Below are 18,220 nucleotides of genomic sequence, written 5' to 3' on the forward strand. Positions count from 1 at the left end.
ATTTCATAACATCATGACATTTGATTTACAGTAAAGGCATCAAAATCTAGTTTTATTCTAAACTGGGCAAGTCAAAAGAGAATAAACCTCTTTAAATGAATAAATAAAGCAAACATGTCGTAGTTGCCTCCACCTGCACCCTGAGCGTGTCCTGCATGTTTCCGTGGCGACTCAGGGTCAGAGGTCACAGGTGTGGTGGGGTCACATCAGGACGTTGGAGCGGGTGTCGGGGAGCCGCAGACCCACCAGGCCTCCGGCGACCAGCACAGACGACGCCAGAAGGATCGGGATGGATTTTGTGATTCCCACCAACGACCCAAATATTAGATTCCCCAAGACTGCGGCCAGCTTACACATGGCATTACAAAAGCCAAAGCCAGTCCCTCTGCACGAGACAGACACAAGCAGTGTTAGCAGTATTAACAATACTAGCAGTTTTCTAGAAAGGTTGTAGTAAGCTTTGACATCTAAAGGACATACACTGATCATTTCAGCTAAACACAATAAAAAAAAATGGTAAAATAAACAATATAAATAATAAGTATAAATCATAGAAATTATTAAATTAAATAAATATAAAAAAATGATATATTTAACAACTGATAAAACTGAAAAATAAACAATATAAATAATAAAGTATAAACTATTAAATTAAGTAAATATAATAAACGATATTATTTTTTATATGATTCTAATATATGTAATTACATAAAAAACAGCAGTATTTATCTACATTATACGCAGCTTAGGGAGACCTAGGAACAACAGAATAATTATTTAAATAAAAAGGTGAAATAAATATTTTTAATCATTTTTTTAAAAAAAAGCTATTTTTTAAAAAGCTAATAGTAAATTTCATTACTTTTCAATTTCATTTTAATTTAATTTTAGTTGATTTTGTTATGTGCTTTTGCCCTTTGTATTTGTTTTTTTTTTCAATATATATATTATTACAGTTTTTGTTTAATTATTTTTTATTTCAGTTGTAGTTTACTTTTTAAAGTTTATTTTCCAGTAATTTTTCATGTGATTGGATGTATGTACCTCCTGTTGGTGGGATACAGTTCGGCCGTCACCACGTCCAGTGAGTTCCAGGCCGATATACTGAGTCCGTTATAAAGGCAGAGCATTGCTATCATCATGGACTCGCTGGTGCCGAACCACAGAAAGAAACAACTGATGCCGGACAACACCATCGAGCCGCCTGAACACAAAAAAGCAGTCAACAATATGATATCAGACGAGTTTATTTAGTATTTGGTGAATCTAGTCAAGTGACTGACCTAACATGCTCAGACGGCCCACTTTATCCATGAGGAGGGCGGAAACTATGTTGCCTGGCAGCACGGCTAGTGTTCCAAGGAAGTTGATGAAATACACCCAGTATGCGCTGTAATCGTCATCAAATGTCATCTGACAGCCGGTCTTGTTGTGCGCAAACGTGGAGTTGATCAAAGAGGAACTGATGAATTTAGAGTCATCGATATCTGAACGAGACAGATGGGAGATGCTGAGTTACATGACAGATGCTAAACTTACAAATCCATTCAAAAAAATTTATTACTTTAAAAAAATTATTTCAAACCTACAGCAAAATAGATAGATAGATAGATAGATAGATAGATAGATAGATAGATAGATAGATAGATAGATAGATAGATAGACATTTGCTGTACTGCCCCCCTGTGGTCACAGTTTGAGCTACATGCTGTCTCTTTCACACTGGAGGGTCTTTAGGGAGTTTAACCTCTGAAAACCTATTAGTGAGTTTGAGTGTGTGCAGCACATATCCAGCTCTCTCACGCTTTCACTCGCAACTCATTTCCAGCTCATTTAATTTCTGTAGCAGCTCTGAAACGGCTTCCTTACAGACATGAACTCAATTTCCCATGAGGCCTCAGCTCTCTCTCTCTCTCTGCCGTCTGTGTTTGTTCTGCTGAGTTGTGGAGTTTGAGTCAGCAAGACCCTGAAATGACCCAACCGCTGTCTGCTCACACACACACACACACACACACACACACACACACACACACACACACACACACACACACACACACACTTATAAATCAACATCAACAGCCTCAAACAAGCTCCATAATTCAAGCTCACAACATTTAACTCTTACTAATATCAGAGTATTCTTAAATAGAGATCCAAACCAAATTTAAAATTTTATTTGAATTTGAAAAAAGAATCCTTGTTTCTATGGTAACAGTAACTTTCAGTGGATCGCTCTTCAGGATTATGGATAGTGAAGCCATTCACTGGGAATTTAACAATTAGATCAGCAAAAATGTGAAACTACACAGACTTCTACACATGCATAAGTGTGTCTTGCAATGTCTATGACTAAAACGATTTGCTCCATATAGATAACGCATGTCACCGACTGAACCCTTGAGCTCCATAATGTTCTCATGCTCGAGGGCTTCTGGGTAAAATCATTGTTCTGCTGTTACTGTGGCCATTTCAGGTCTTCTTCGTATAATCGGTGCCTTCGGCTTTTATTTGTCATCCTGTGTTACATCTAATCCATCTGCTTGTCTTTTTGCCTTCAAATGCATATAAATTAGAATCAATTTCAACTTCAAAGTCTGTGGTTTCTTGTCGCTGCAGTCAGATATTTAAACATCAACCATCTCACTGTGAGTCAGTGAAGCTCTCGCTCACATCACTGATACCTACAGATCTCACACTGAGCCGACTACAACAAAGAGCCTTTCCCTTCTTTTTTCTCTGCTTTTCTCTAGCTAAAATGGAAGAATAGTACAGTACATGCCCCAAATAATTAAGATCCCACCGTCCACCGTGTCTATGGGCCAGTCACACAGACTCCCCAGGAGCCAATCAGAGTGCACTGAGTTTCCATCCGCCAATTAACTTCTGCCCTCTCAAACACACAGACAGCCATTAATGGAAGCTGAACAGGCCTGAACTTTCAGTGAAACACACTGTTAATGAGATCAGCAGTGGATGGCCAAAGCCAAAGGAAAATATATTTTTTTATTCAACAACTGAATCCACTACACATGGAAAGCAACATTTCACTTAAAAAAAAAATGTATTCATTTAATTCTAATTTTAAAATTATATATGTACACATCAACATTCTAACATTATTTCATATTTTCATGTATTATATTAAAATTAAAAATCACACACACACACACACACACACACACACACACACATATATAATTTAGAACATATTGCAATTAAAAATGTATTCTAATTAAAATTGAATTTAGAATATAAATATGTAAAATATTTATATTTGATAAAAGTAATAAAAATATAATTATTGATATTGCAGTATATTTAGAAATTACATTATATATATATATATATATGTTAAGAATATTTATTTTAAATATTTATATCACATGTGACTGTTTCAATCAACTGACAGCCCTAAAAATGAAGTAAGTCGATGTCAGCAAACTCGTACCTGTATTATAGAAGAACGCTTCTATGATGGTGCAGTTCTTGAAGAAAGAACCGATGGAGCTGATGTCTTCAAAGTAACAGCTCTGAAAGGTGGAGTCGATGAAAGTCACAGACTTAAACTTCATGCCAATGAACCTAAAAATAAATGACAGGACTGGTCAGGACACAACTAACCAGCTCAGTGAACAGTGTTCAACCACATCAAACATTAAAATATTAATGAGAAAGAATCAAGATCACTTCAATCTGACATTTGCCACAAATAAGGAAATAATCAGCAACAAAAAGCAAAAATCTCTTTTACATCTCAATTGCTTTTCTTAATTAACAGTTGGATTAAATGGAGGTCAACTGGAGATGTTTGCTGAAGTCTCCAGCTTCTCAGATGTTTCTCCATCCACTTGTTTTCATAATCTAGCGAGTTCTGTCATTGTGACTGATTTGTGTGTGTGTGTGTGATCTCATCTGCTCATAAATGAGCATCACAGGAACTGGGAGCTACAACAACATGATAAGAGCTTCATCTCCAGGAGAGAGGGATGAGAGAAAGAGGAGGAGCGGATGGAGATCATAAACAAAAAGAAAGAGAAAGAATCAGAGCGAAGCAGAAAGAAAAGGAGGAGAGAAGAGATAAGGGCATTTTAATTTCCTGGCCCTGCGTCTGGATGAGACACTGCCTCAACCGCAGAATGTTATTTATGAGAGAGAGAGAAATCAGACCGCTGAGAACAATAAAACACACACTCACACACACACACACACACACACACACACACACACACACACACACACACACACACGTTTGTCTTTGTGAAAAGTGGACACATCCCATAGGTGTAATGGTTTTTATACTGTACAAACTGTATGTGCTATTGCCCTACACCTAAACTTAGCCCTCACAGGAGACTGTGCATTTCTACTTTCCCCCAAAAAACCTCACTCTGTATGATTTATAAGCGTTTTGAAAAGTGGGGACATGGGGCAATGTCCTGAAAATCATCTTCACCTTGTTATACCTGTGTCATACCTGTGTCATTATACAAATTTATGTCCTCATTTGTCACAAAAACAAGCACACACACACACGCACACACACACGCACACACACACACACACACACGCACACACACACACGCACACACACACGCACGTTTGTTTCTGTGAATTGTGGGGACTTTCCATAGACTTCTATTAACAAGTACACACGTACACACACACACACACACGTACACACACACACACACACACACACACACACACACACACACACACACACACACACGTACACACACACACACACACACACACACACACACAGACAGAATGTAAACGTTATGACCGGCATTAACCACAGCTGAAGATCAGCTCTATTTCTGCTAATCTCTTCTGCAAAAGCATGTTTAGTTTCAGGATTTAATTTCACATAAAGGAGCTGAAGAGATAAGATGGGAACATGGGAAGGCCTCTCAGAGTTCACTGGCGTGTGCAATCTCACTTTTATATCCAGGGAAAACCTGACTGTTCTTGCTCTTTTGAAATAAGATCTCGATTTCTAACATTCACAACTAACAACTTCCCAGTGCCAGCTTCAGTTACTAAAAAGAAACCCCAGGAAACCTCCACGATTATGACATTACAATCATGAGCTCATTAACATATGACCACCCACATTTACATATCAGCACCTACAGCCAATCCCATCCCAAGTGAATAGCCCTATCCTGCAAAACTGAATTGTTCCTGCATAATTCAATGAAAAACATATGTAAAATTATTTTGCCATGAAATAAGAAAGAATTACAACATTGCAACTCATCATTCTGACTTTTTTCCCCCAGAATTGTGATATAAACTCAGTTCTGAGAAAAATAGTCTGAAATGATAGACTTGATAGAAGTCTCGTCAGTGTGAGATAAAAAGTCACGATTACCTTTTTTAATTTTTTATTCTGTGGCTATAACAAATTCTTTAAATAAAGAAAGCAAGAATTGTGATATGTAAAATCAGAATTCCGAAGAAAAAAGCCAGAATCGCAAAATTTAAACTTAGGATTCCAAGAAAAACTGTGAGAATACCAAAATATAAACTAAGAATTGTGAAAAAAAGTGATCATTTTGAGATATAAGATACAAAAAATGTCAGAACCGTCAATGTTTATAGCTCGCAATTGTGAGAAAAAAGTCGGAATTGTGAGGTACTTAGTGTGTACGCCAACAATTGAGGGCTTTAAAATATGTTTTATTATTATCATTTTTAACAATTCTTCTTAGTATAATACAAAAAGATCATATTATCATAAAAGCACAGCAGAAAAACGACCTGTTTATTTCTAAGGAGGGTGGAAAATTGTCATCAAAAACTAAATTATGACTGATAATAGAGACAATAAGAGAAATTCAACATATAAAATGCAGAATACGATCTTTAATATGAGAGCACAGACATCCTGTCCCACACAGACTGACCTGTCGTTAATAAACACTCCGTTTTTATGGATCTGGTTCTCCAGGGTGAAATTAAAGGTGAAATCTTCGATTCTCTCGTTGTTGTGGATCTTCACGCGTGACGCATACTCGTCTGCCTGCAGGTGCTTTATGACGTCAGGGAACCAGACAGACAGACCGTAATACCTGCGCACAGGAAGTGACATCATCAGAGCACTGACGGGTGACGTCTGAGTGACTAACAGGGACTGAAGCTGGCTGAGGTGTGTGTGTGTGCACATGACACCGGTGGTGACACCAGCACTTAGTTAATTAATTTCTGCTCCTCAGCGGTGGGCTTCAGTCTGAAAGAGAGCAGCGATAGAGGCATCTGTTCACTCTTTAATTAGTGTGTGTGTGTGAATTTCTCTTTTATTTTGAATTGAAGTGTTTAGCTTGAGTTGGTCTGTGACAGAGTGAAGACACAAATTTATTACTAGACTAAAAACAAAAGAGAGGAGGGTGGAAATAAGACAAGAAAAGAGAAATTGAATAGAATAGACATAAAGCAATAAGCCACATTTTACAGTGATTTGACTAAAGTTTAGGGGTATTGTTAACTTGATGGAATGACAAACTAAAACACTTTTAATATCTATTAATATCAATTTGAATTAAAATTTTTACTGGATATTTTACAGATTAGAACACAACTCATCCCAACTAGAGCTGGAACTATCGGTTTTAGACTAGACTAGACTAGACTAGAATATGTCCCAGAAAAGCCTGGTCAGAGGAGTTTTATTGTAATTTCATGAGTAAACCAGGCTTTTACACATGATTGTGGATATAAGGCCTCCTGCAGAGCTCTGCCTCTGAGTCCGTCCATCCAGGCTTAAGCTCCAATAAATACAGTAATTCAACAGTGACTGGTCCCCCTCATGCAGCTCCACCCCTGGGCCTAACCACTGCAAGACAGATACTTAAAACATGGTGATTACAGGGACGACACTTCATTACAGTGCCAGAGAGCAGCAGAGAGAGATTGAGAGGAAGAAAAACAGTGTCTACTGATTGGAACAAGGCCAAATAGAATAGAATAGAATAGAATAGAATAGAATAGAATAGAATAGAATAGAATAGAATAGAACAGAATCTGATGATATTGTACTCTAAATGGCATGCAAACAGCTTGTTGATCACTATATCACGGCTCCGCTGGGTGATAATGTGTGTAACTACAGGGGTGATAAATCAGGGGTCAGTCCAGCCAATCAGACGCAGGCATTAGAGCCAAACAGTCTCACCCGAACGACAGTGAGAACCAAACCACGGCCAACTTCACAGTGTTGTCCTTGACAGGGTATTCCCAGCACTTCAGGAACGTGAGCCAGATCTGCACACACACACATACAGAGTCAAACTAATGCATAAAGTGCTAATAAAACACCTGCATATAATGGGATCTGATTTCATCACAGCATTAGGAAATGCAAGGCAAAGATGAATCAGCAGAACATTTGGTGCATGTGAGTCCCAGCTGGACTTTAGTGTGACTTATTCATTTTAAACGAGAGGCGTTTATGCAAACGGTTTCATGTTTCAAGCTGCAAATCTTTTTCTGTGTTCAATGTCAGCACGGAGATTTCTCTCTAAGATGCAAATTTTTTGTGGCCAAACAGTACAAGTTTTTAAAAAATAATAAAAAATATAAATATGAAAATACATACTATAAAACATATATTTTTTATAATATATAATTTTCATTTTTCTATTATATTTTATGCATAGAAATACAGTGGTGGCCTAAAATGATTAGAACACTAGTATTTTCAGCAGCTAAAAATGGTTTTAAGTCAGTTATTTCTATCTTTTGCTGTAGTGTGTCAGTAGGAAATATCCAAACATTAATTTTGCCATTAATTGTAATAATCCAGTGAGATTTTTGTCTGACAGCAGCCAGTGCTCCACACAGAGATCTGATCTGATCATCATCCAGTCTGTCTGGAGTGACATGAAGAAACAGAACAAACTGAGACAGACTCAATCCAGAAGAACTGTGTGTCCAAGATGCTTCAAGAAACCTGCAAAGGTATAGTACTGTTAAAAGCTTTAGGCACTTGTGTAAAAATGCTGTAAAATGAGAATGCTGTCAAAAATAATGTAATAAATAGATTTTCTTTATCAATTAGCTTCTATTAACTAAATTAAATCAACATTTGGTGTGAGCATCCTTTGTGTTTAAAGCAGCTTTTGCCCTCGGTGCACTAGCGCATAGTTTTTCAGGGACCTTTGCAGGTAGTTTTCTTGAAGCATCTTGGAGACGGAGCACATCAGCATATTAGAAGGATTTCTGAAGATCATGTGACACTGAAGACTGGAGTAATGATGCTGAAAATTCAGCTTTGATCACAGCAATAAATTACATTTTAACATATATTTACATAGAAAACAGTTATTTTTAAATTTAATAATAAATAATATTTCACAATATTACTGTAATTTTGATCAAATAAATGCAGCTTTGGTGAGCAGAAGTGACTCAAAAACATTCCAAAATCTTACTGACCTCAAACTTTCAAACAGTAATTTAAATTGCCTAAGATGTGAGGGATCTATAGGAGATCTGAGGGTTTGTTCACTCACTCCGCGCAGTTCGCTCTTGATCCTGAATAAAACTTTGGCCACGGGGTTTGCCGACTCCGACTGCATCTCCACCAGCTCATCCAGCTGCTTGGGGATCTTTATACGGTTCACCTGCAGGAGGAGACAGAGAGACGTGACGTTACCAGCGCAGTTTGAGCCAGTGGGGTCAAGAGGTCAAGCTGGTTAGCTCTGGCTGACTGGTTAACCACTGCTGGTTGTGTGTGTGACTCACAGTAAAGACTTTCTCTGGCTCTCCGCGCGCACGCATGTTTGTGTCATGAATCTGTTTGAGAACCATCCACGCTTCGTCATGCTTTCCCACCTGGAGATGAGAGAAAACACAAATAAAGTCAAGTCAAGCTTATTTATACAGCACTTCTCACAATACACATTGTTTCAAAGCAGCTTTACAGAAAATCATCAACGCAATGTTTATAATATCTCAATATCTTTATATCCCATAGTCACATTCATCAGATTAGAGCTGGATGATAATATAGTTGCATTTTTTCGATGATATAAACAATTAATAATTAAAAAAATATAAACAATTTGCCATCACAGGAATAAGTTACATTTTAAAAATATATTCAAATAGACACCAGTTATTTTAAATATATGAAAATATTTCACAACAAAAATTGTGTTGGTTTTTGTGGTTTATGGGGACTCTCCATAGGCGTAATGGTTTTTATACTGAACAAACTGTGTGTGCTATTGCCCTACACCAACCCTACACCTAAACTTAGCCCTCACAGGAGACTTTGTGCATTTTTAGATTGTCAAAAAAACACCATTTAGTATGTTTTTTAAGCCTTTTGAATTACGGGGACATAGGCAGTGTCCTCATAAACCACCTTCATATTGTAATACCTCTGTCATACCCATGTCATTATACTAATTTGTGTCCTCATAAACCACATAAACATGCACACACACACACACACACACACACACACACACACTCGTTACCTCCAGGTAGAAGCGTGGACTCTCTGGCATGAATGTGAGCGCCACGACCGCAGAGACACAGGGCAGCGCACAGACGACCACAAACACTCGCCAGCTGTGGAACTGATACGCTGAACCCATGCTGAAACTCCAGCCTGCACACACACACACATACACACACACAGGTAAACAACCACAAACATTCAACAACACTGAGGACTGGAGTAATGATGCTGAAAATACAGCTTTGATCACAGGAATAAATGACATTTTACAATATATTCACATGGAAAACTGTCAATTTAAATTGTAATAACATTTCACAATAATACTGTTTTTACTGTATTTTTCATCACATACATGCTGCCCTGGTGAGCAGAAGAGACTTCTTTCAGAAACAGTACAATAACAGAAACAGAATAAATGTTAAAAACAATTTTTTCATTTGCTTTTGCCCAAAACCACTTACATATGATGTAAAACCTATTTTTGAGGAAAATGTAGGTTTCTTATTGATAAGTGATAAATGTGCTTGTTCTGTGTTACACATGACATTCAAATGTTAACCTGTTGTTTGAAATGCATTGAGAGTAATACATTATTTATGTACAATTTACAGGCAAAAAACATCTATGACAAAAAAAGTAAAATGGCATTACTGGTAAAATGATGGTATCATAATATTATGTTACTTTGATATACAGTTTGAATGATAATTCATAATTATGTACCATGGTATTTACATGATACTCTGAGATATAAAAAAAAAATGGTGATACCATTAAAAAAAGTTTTACCATGCTGCCTCATAAAAAAGAACATGGTATTACCATAGTAACATCCCCCAAAACAAAGATATTTCCATGGCACCATACCCAAAATGCTGTACTTTTTAGTTGTATCATTGATATACTACTATAATTTTTATTTGTTTATTTATTTTTAGTCACATCTTTTGTAATTTTGTTGTGGTTTTGCCATTTTTAGATTTTTTTTTTATATATATCTATATTTTTTTAATTAAGTTTTACTTTATTTTGTTTTAGTTATTTTAGTACTTCATCTTAAATGAAATAAAAACGAGAAATGTTGCCTTGGCAACTAGCTGAACTAAAATAAGTTTAAGGTTTTTTTATTAATTTTATTTCAGTCAATGTTCATTTTATCTCAAGCAATGAAATGTTTTTATGGTTTTAATATCATTTTTAGTTTGAACAGTACCATGGTGTTTTTTGGTGTTGTTTGTAACACAAGCAAATGCGGTTCAGTACACAAATGGTTTCCACAAAAGCCTTTGAGAAGCCTCTGCGACTGACTTTCACAGTGAATAAGTTTGTTTGGGTGTGTGTGTGTGTGTGTGTGTGTGAAGAGGAGTCGATTAAGAATGCCTGCAGGAGTAATAACACTCTCACTGAAAAATAATCATTAAAGTTGGTATCATTTTCCACATGGCTGCTGCTCTCTGACGCTGCGCAGAATGTCTAGCGGCACCATATGGTGTGTGTGTGTGTGTGTGTGTTTGATTCAGACACAGAGAAGCAGTGAGCGATGGAGCCGAGTGCGATGCTTACAGGACAGCTGCAGGGGAACGGAGAGTAAAAATGAAGATGCCTTAGAGGACAGAAAGGCCTTAGACCAGAAAAATGCTTTAAAGGAAGATTCTGTCATCATTTACTCACTCATGTCACTTCAAACACTTTAGCAGAATGTTCACGCTGCTCTTTCCAGTGCAGTGACAGTGAATGAGGCTGTTGAGCTCCAGAAAGGACACAAAAGCACCATACAAGTAATTGATATGATTTGTGCAACATCTTTCTGAAGATGACCTTCTCATGTGTGTCAAAAGTTTACTTTCCTTGAATTTTGACTTGAAGTCTACATATTCTGAAGAGGAAATGAGACACATGATGACAAAATATTCACTTTTAGATGAACATCCTTTAAATTCCCTTAATAAATGTTTTTTCTTTTCAATATTCAACATATACCATGTGAAATTCATGAATCGCGCTGTATTGAGAACCAAACCTGCAAAACAAAAATGTGTGCAAAATGAAACAATACAAAATTAAAAGAAATTAAACAAAAATAAATGAAACAAAAAAATTTAGCAAGGTAAATTTTTTTTCAAGTTTCTCAGTAGAAAAAAAAAAGTAAAATAATAATAATAATATTTAAATAATAAAATAATTATATATTTATATATTCAATTTTGTACTAATTATATATGTATATATAATTACAAAAAATGAAGAAATAATTAATAATTTAATGTAAAAATTAATTGAGGACTAAATTTTGTGAAAATTGAAAGAAAATGTTTATTTCATTGAGTATTTATTTATTTTTTGCAGGTTTTGTTCTCCACAGTGCCAGTCCAAATGAGCACACTTTGCAGTTTAGCTGATGATGCAAGAACACACTATATGAGCAGTGATATCTCCCACACACACACACACACACACACACGCACGCACGCACACACACACACACACACACACAGAAAGCCCTGTAGTCTTTGAGCACTAATGTTCTCTGGATTCTAATGCAATCACTCACTGTTGGCTGTAAGTGGCCGTCGGGGACACAGAAACATCACCACAGAGACGAGAGTTAATATTACATCCTTAAAGCTACTCATTTACTCTCACTCCTTCTGTATGCTATCCAAAACAATATACAAGATCACAAATACCATGTCCCAGTGAGAGTCAAAGCTGCCTTCAAGTGCACTTACGTCTCAAAGACTGCTCTTCCAGAGCTCAGGAAAAATAACGGCATACTCAGCTAAGTCTCCTTTAAATGTATCATGTTCATCTCAGACGTTTCTCCTAATATTCTGTAGGGAAAACACTCATTACAGGACTGCAGCACAGCACTGTGTATGTATGTGTGTGTGTGAGGAATAACCCCCGTGGGTTTGTGTTTATCAGTCACCATAGAGAATCTCATTATATAGATTATGTGTGTAATAGAGTGTGTTCATAGACCAGAGAGTCTACAGACATACACCAGCACAAGACACACACACACAGCTTCCATTACAAACTAGTATAGATCAGCTATAGTGCTTACCAACTGAACACTGACGTATAACTGGTTTTAGCTGGTGACCAGGATGGCGACACTAGTTAAGCATCTTACCATCTTAACCAGCTAGAAGACCAGCATTGTCTGTCTAAAAACCAAACATAACAATTTAAGGAGGGCTAAACTGGTCTCAAAATATTATTTAACCAGGAAAAGATGAAAATGTGAAAATATAAACTATATAAACATTATTTGATAATGCAATCAGTTTTAATACAATTTTAACAAACATTAATGTAGAGGTTGTTTTTCAGCAAATTCCACACACTTTTAGTAAAAAAAAAAAAAAAAAAAAAACAATTATATTTTTCATCAGTTTTTCAATCTATACAGAAAAAAATACATAAACATTTGAATGTGTATTAAAAAATATTATATATGTGAAATGTGAAAATATGACATATATTCCTAATCTAATATAATCTGATAAAATTAAAATAAAATACCTTTATAAATATAAAAAAAATAAAAAAATTAAATAAAATAAAGATGAAATGGTGATGAAAGAGGTCTCAGACCCTGCATAGACAGCAACACAACTGAAATGTTCCCAGGTCCAGAAACGTAGCAAGGAAATCGGTACAATAGTCCATGTGACATCAGGGGTTCAACCGTAATTTTATGAAGCTAAAAATATATTTTTTGTGCGAAAAGAAAACAAAAATTACGACTGTGTTGGGTCAGAGAGCTCTCGGATTTCATCACAAATATCTTAATTTGTGTTCTGAAGATGAACAAAGGTCTTACAGGTTTGGAACGACATGAGGGTGAATAATTGATGACAGAATCTTCATTTTTGGGTGAACGATGCCTTTAAGCTGATTCAGGAACAATTATTATCTTAACCAGCAAAAGACTAGCATTGCCTGTCCAAAACCAGATTTAAGATGGTCTAAACTGGTCTAAACTGATGAAATTGTGAAACGTTTCTAACTTAGTCTGATAAAGTACATCGTTTGAACATTAATACTGAGGTCATGTTGCAGTGAGTCTTTCAGCTAAAGCTAATTCCACACACTAGCTTATAGTTAGCATCTCAGCTCACGTATGCAAAAGTCCATTTTTATCAAATCAAGACGTCATTTCTACTTGAGAACAAAAATTGGAGGTTGTGTCTGAAATTTTAACTAACTTTGCGTTTGCCAAGTGCAGAACATACACACACATACACACACACACACACACACACACACACACACACACACACACTTAAGCGGTTTCACGGGCGCTAAAGTCCTTCACCTGCCTCTCTCTGTGTTCCTGCAGTGATGGAGTCATTGCGGCAGAACCGTTTGGCCACACGCTGCTGCCTCCTGACCACAAAAGCACAGCTAAAACAAGAGACGCTAATCAATTGACCTCAATTACAGCACAGTATCTGGCAGAAGAGCAGCAGCGCCGTTATTTCTGCTCCTGTTTACACTCGCTCACAGAAAATGACCCATCATCCGCTCATAATGAGATGATGAAGGACGCAGAGGCTTCCCTTTAAACACCTCCCGCAGGATCAGTTATGTGAAATCAGCACAAACATTTGTCTCATTCTGCACAAACTGTATCATGTTCGGTGTCGATGTGTAATATTATCTGCTAGCAGGATAGCAGAATCTCATGCATTATTAAAATACTTATTTCTGAAAATTATTTACAGGAAGAAAACAATCTAGAATCCACTCAGCAACCGCTGATCCCAAATTATATTATATTATAACTTATTATAAAGATATTATAAATAATATATTTATGGATATAATATAAATATATTACAAAATGTAATATATATAGTATATAATATAATGTATTTACATTATTTATAATAATAAATAGAATGTACATTATTTTATATAACATATTCTTAATATTTTCTTTAAAAAGCTATATCATAAGTAATACAAAAATGTAATAATTTATATATATAGTTTTTTAGATCAAGAAAACACTCACATGTATACATATGAATACACTCATGTTGTTTATATCTGTAAAATGCGTTTACACACACACACACACACACACACACACACACACACACATATATATATATATAGACATATGCACAATTTTATTATATTTTATAATATATTTACATTATTTTTATGTACACATACAGAAATATATATTTACATATATAAATATACATAAATATATTTGAAGAGTTTATTTGCAAAACCAGATAACTGTTTTTATAAGTTTTCATAAATCATGTTTTTTATTGTGTTATCATGTTTTTATTGTGTTTTATTGTGCTAGTAATTTTTTTAGCTATTATTATTTAATCAAAACAACCCAACTGCAGTTTGATTGATATTAATTGGAATGCAGGATAAAAAACAAAACAAAAAAAAAATTTTTTTTTTACATTTTTAAAAACATAGTTATCTGTTTTTGGAAATTAACTCTTCATTTATATGTATATATATATAATTTCTTGATCTAAAATAAGCATCAAAGATGAACTAATTGAATTGAGTTCAGTGTTGATGTGTAATATTGTTGATTTGTAACACTGGTAGGATAACAGAATCTCATGCATTAATTATTTAAATATTTTTACAGCACAATACCACTTAGCAACCTCTCAGAACACCCTAGCAACCATTTAGAAGCAAACAAAAAAAAAACACACACATTGCACCTTTGCATTAAAACACCACCAAAAAGCTCCAAAACTGTATTTTCTATGTGCATTCTGCCTGCACGAGTACAGTATAGTGTCACTCACCGTAGTGTGGAATGATGGCCCAGGCCATGGCTGAGGCGTAGATCCCGCCCACCATCCAGAACATGCAGAGCCAGCTCAGGTGTTCACCGCGCTTCTCACGGGACAGAACCTCCGCAAAGTACGAGAACACGATGGGAACCGTACCGCCAATCCTGCAAAGATATTACGGCATATTATATTTTATATGAATTTCCAGCATCATTACTCCAGTCTTCAGTGTCACATGATTATTCAGAAATCATTATAATATGCTGATTTGCTGCTCAAGAAACATTTCTGATTATTGTCAATGTTGAAAACAGTCCAATATTTTTGTGGAAACTGTGCTACGATTCACAGATGAATAGAAAGTTCAAAAGAACAGCATTTATTTGAAATAGAAATCTTTTGTAACATTATTAATGTCTTTACTGGCACCTTGATCAATTTAATGCATTCTTAATTATTTTATTTTATTTTATTTTATTTTATTTTATTTTATTTTATTTTATTTTATTTTATTTTATTTTATTTTATTTTATTTATTTTATTTTATTTTATTTTATTTATTTTTTTAAGGACCCCAAATTATTTAAACAGTAATGCAATTAAAACTATTTAAATCAAATAATTATTGAAATTATTTTGTATCAATAATATCAATCAACAGCATCCTAAAATCTACTTAGAATATTATATTATTATTATTATATTTATATTTATACACATCTATAATTTATTTGAGATAGAAATCTTTTGTAACATTTTAAACACTTTTTTTACTTACTTACTTACTTACTTTTGTCATTTAGCAGACGCTTTTGTCCAAAGCGACTTACAAATAAGAAAAAGTAACTAAAACTAAAAGTTACAACTCTATAAATACTATCTACCCACATATTTAAGAAAATAAAGAAATTAAATAAAATTGACACATGCATATAACAACATTTCAATAATAAATATATAAATGAATAAACTAAAATAAAAAGCGATACTTTAATGAATTTATAGCATTTTATAATATACTCTTAATCTCGACCTAAATATAATAATGAATAATGAATAATTAATAATAATTATTTGCTTGCTTATATTGATACATCCCATCTAATTATCAGCACATAAAACAAACAAGTATCAAAAATTAATAAACTTCTTGCCATTCAAGATGTTCACATTCCTCTGTGTTTTTAGGGTGAAGTGTGTAAAATCTGTTTTAGCATCTCTAGCACCACCAAACAGATAATAATTATAATCTTAACAGAGAATAAGTTAAACAAACAAATATATCAGTGTAAATAAATGATAACATAAATTCAGCACAGTTGAAAATGAATTTAAAAACATCTTCCTTTGTGCTGCATCTAGCTATTTTTGAAGACAGTCTGTTGCGGTCAGTCGGTGTGACCTTTGACCCTCTGTTTGAGACGGACCGCAGTGACTGTGCTGTGGCACTGATTCAGTCTGGAGTCACTGCACTGCTGCAAGGGCAGGAGACCACGCTGAAATTCAATTAGCAATAAAACCCGCTCTCTCTCTCTCTGCTCTTAAGTTATGGGTCTGTGCCAGGAGGTTAAAACAACTGTGACATTGCAGAAGTGCTTGAAGAGAGACAGAGAGAGAGAGAGAGAGGGGTGACGTCTGTCTGACTGAAAGCGAGTTTGTGTGTGTGTGTGCGTGTGTGTGTGCGTGTGTGTTCAATTCTGTGTTTTATTATAGTTTCTAGTCGGATGTGGGATATTCCTGCTGTCCTGAAGTGATCCAATACTCATTCAAAGGAACAAAATATCAATGCTAGCATTTGTTTAGCACATGCATGGTTATCCAAAAAGATAATTTACAGCGTTTTATGCATATCTGTTGACATAAAAATGTGCAACAGATTTATTTATCATGACATGCAATATTGGAACTTTGTCAAAATGATGCATTCATTTGCTTAACAGTAATTTGTTTATTATTGCATTAGATCACACATCAATTTCACATCAAAATCAAAGGCTGATTTCAATTCTGTCCCAAATAATCGAGTTGAGCACACATGAACGCCATGAATGCTATTAGGATTTTCTATCAATTTAATGTTAAAAGGCACAATAAGTCTACAATTTGTGGTTGACTCCCTGAAGAGTGAAACACTGACGCTTTCGAAACATCTGAATTCCTATTCAAAAAGTGGGAATGCTGGGAAATGGTAGTAACTTTATTGCTATTCTTTTACAGTACAGAAAATGCATTCATTTAAAATATAATACATTTAATGCATATTTTATGCATAATTCCTTAAAATCCCATGCATATATAAATGCATGCATAAATTTAAACTTCATATGACCTCAATGAAATATTGATTGCACCAGGATTCTTTAATTGACTCTGATAGTGAGTGTTCCTGACTGAAATCCTGAGCTTCCCATGGATAATCATTCAAGCATTTGGTGGGTTCATGTACATTCATCCCAACAGAATTTAAAGACAGCAAATGTTCAATTTGAGTGGTCTGACATGTCAGCTTCTGGCTCTGCGTTTGATTTTGGCCCTTCATTTTACTTTGCATTTTACCATTTTACTTTGCCCTTAATGGTGGAGAAATGCTTCACTTTTAAGGCAAGAAACTGCAGGAAAAGCCTTTTTTCATACACTGTTCAATTGTGAGATTTTGGCCTGTCTTCTTTCAGACTAGTGCAAAGAAAACATCTAAAATACACATTTAAGAGTTTATTTATTGCACTTTATCTATATCTGTCTGTATGGATTTTGAGCCTGTGTTATTTTAGTATCACTGATATACTATTACAGTTTCTGTGAATATTTTGAAATGAGATTTTATTTCTAGATTTTCAGTTTTCACTTTAATTTTAGTTTAAGTTTCAGTAATTTTGTTGTTTTTGTCATTTTAATTAATTTTTTAAAAATAAATATTCAGTTATGTCTGTTTAGTTTTCATTAATTTTTATTT

The 18,220-nt window shown here is 34.9% G+C and overlaps 1 protein-coding gene across 1 annotated transcript in view; it reads right to left on the bottom strand.

Annotated features, from left to right (window-relative positions):
- Positions 1-201: 201 nt before the first annotated feature.
- The window catches only part of LOC306862134 (synaptic vesicle glycoprotein 2C-like), a gene marked incomplete at both ends in the record, with an annotated part of 36,099 nt that continues 18,080 nt past the window's right edge, over positions 202-18,220 (bottom strand). Inside the window, 10 exons of the mRNA XM_079404784.1 lie at positions 202-385; positions 1,045-1,204; positions 1,284-1,487; positions 3,449-3,582; positions 5,913-6,077; positions 7,178-7,266; positions 8,517-8,627; positions 8,749-8,838; positions 9,489-9,622; positions 15,280-15,431. Of these exons, the coding sequence (XP_079260910.1) occupies positions 202-385; positions 1,045-1,204; positions 1,284-1,487; positions 3,449-3,582; positions 5,913-6,077; positions 7,178-7,266; positions 8,517-8,627; positions 8,749-8,838; positions 9,489-9,622; positions 15,280-15,431 (1,423 nt within the window). The remainder of the gene's footprint in view (positions 386-1,044; positions 1,205-1,283; positions 1,488-3,448; positions 3,583-5,912; positions 6,078-7,177; positions 7,267-8,516; positions 8,628-8,748; positions 8,839-9,488; positions 9,623-15,279; positions 15,432-18,220) is intronic.

This window comes from Barbus barbus (genome assembly GCF_936440315.1).
Source record: "Barbus barbus genome assembly, chromosome: 43".
Taxonomy (NCBI): domain Eukaryota; kingdom Metazoa; phylum Chordata; class Actinopteri; order Cypriniformes; family Cyprinidae; genus Barbus; species Barbus barbus.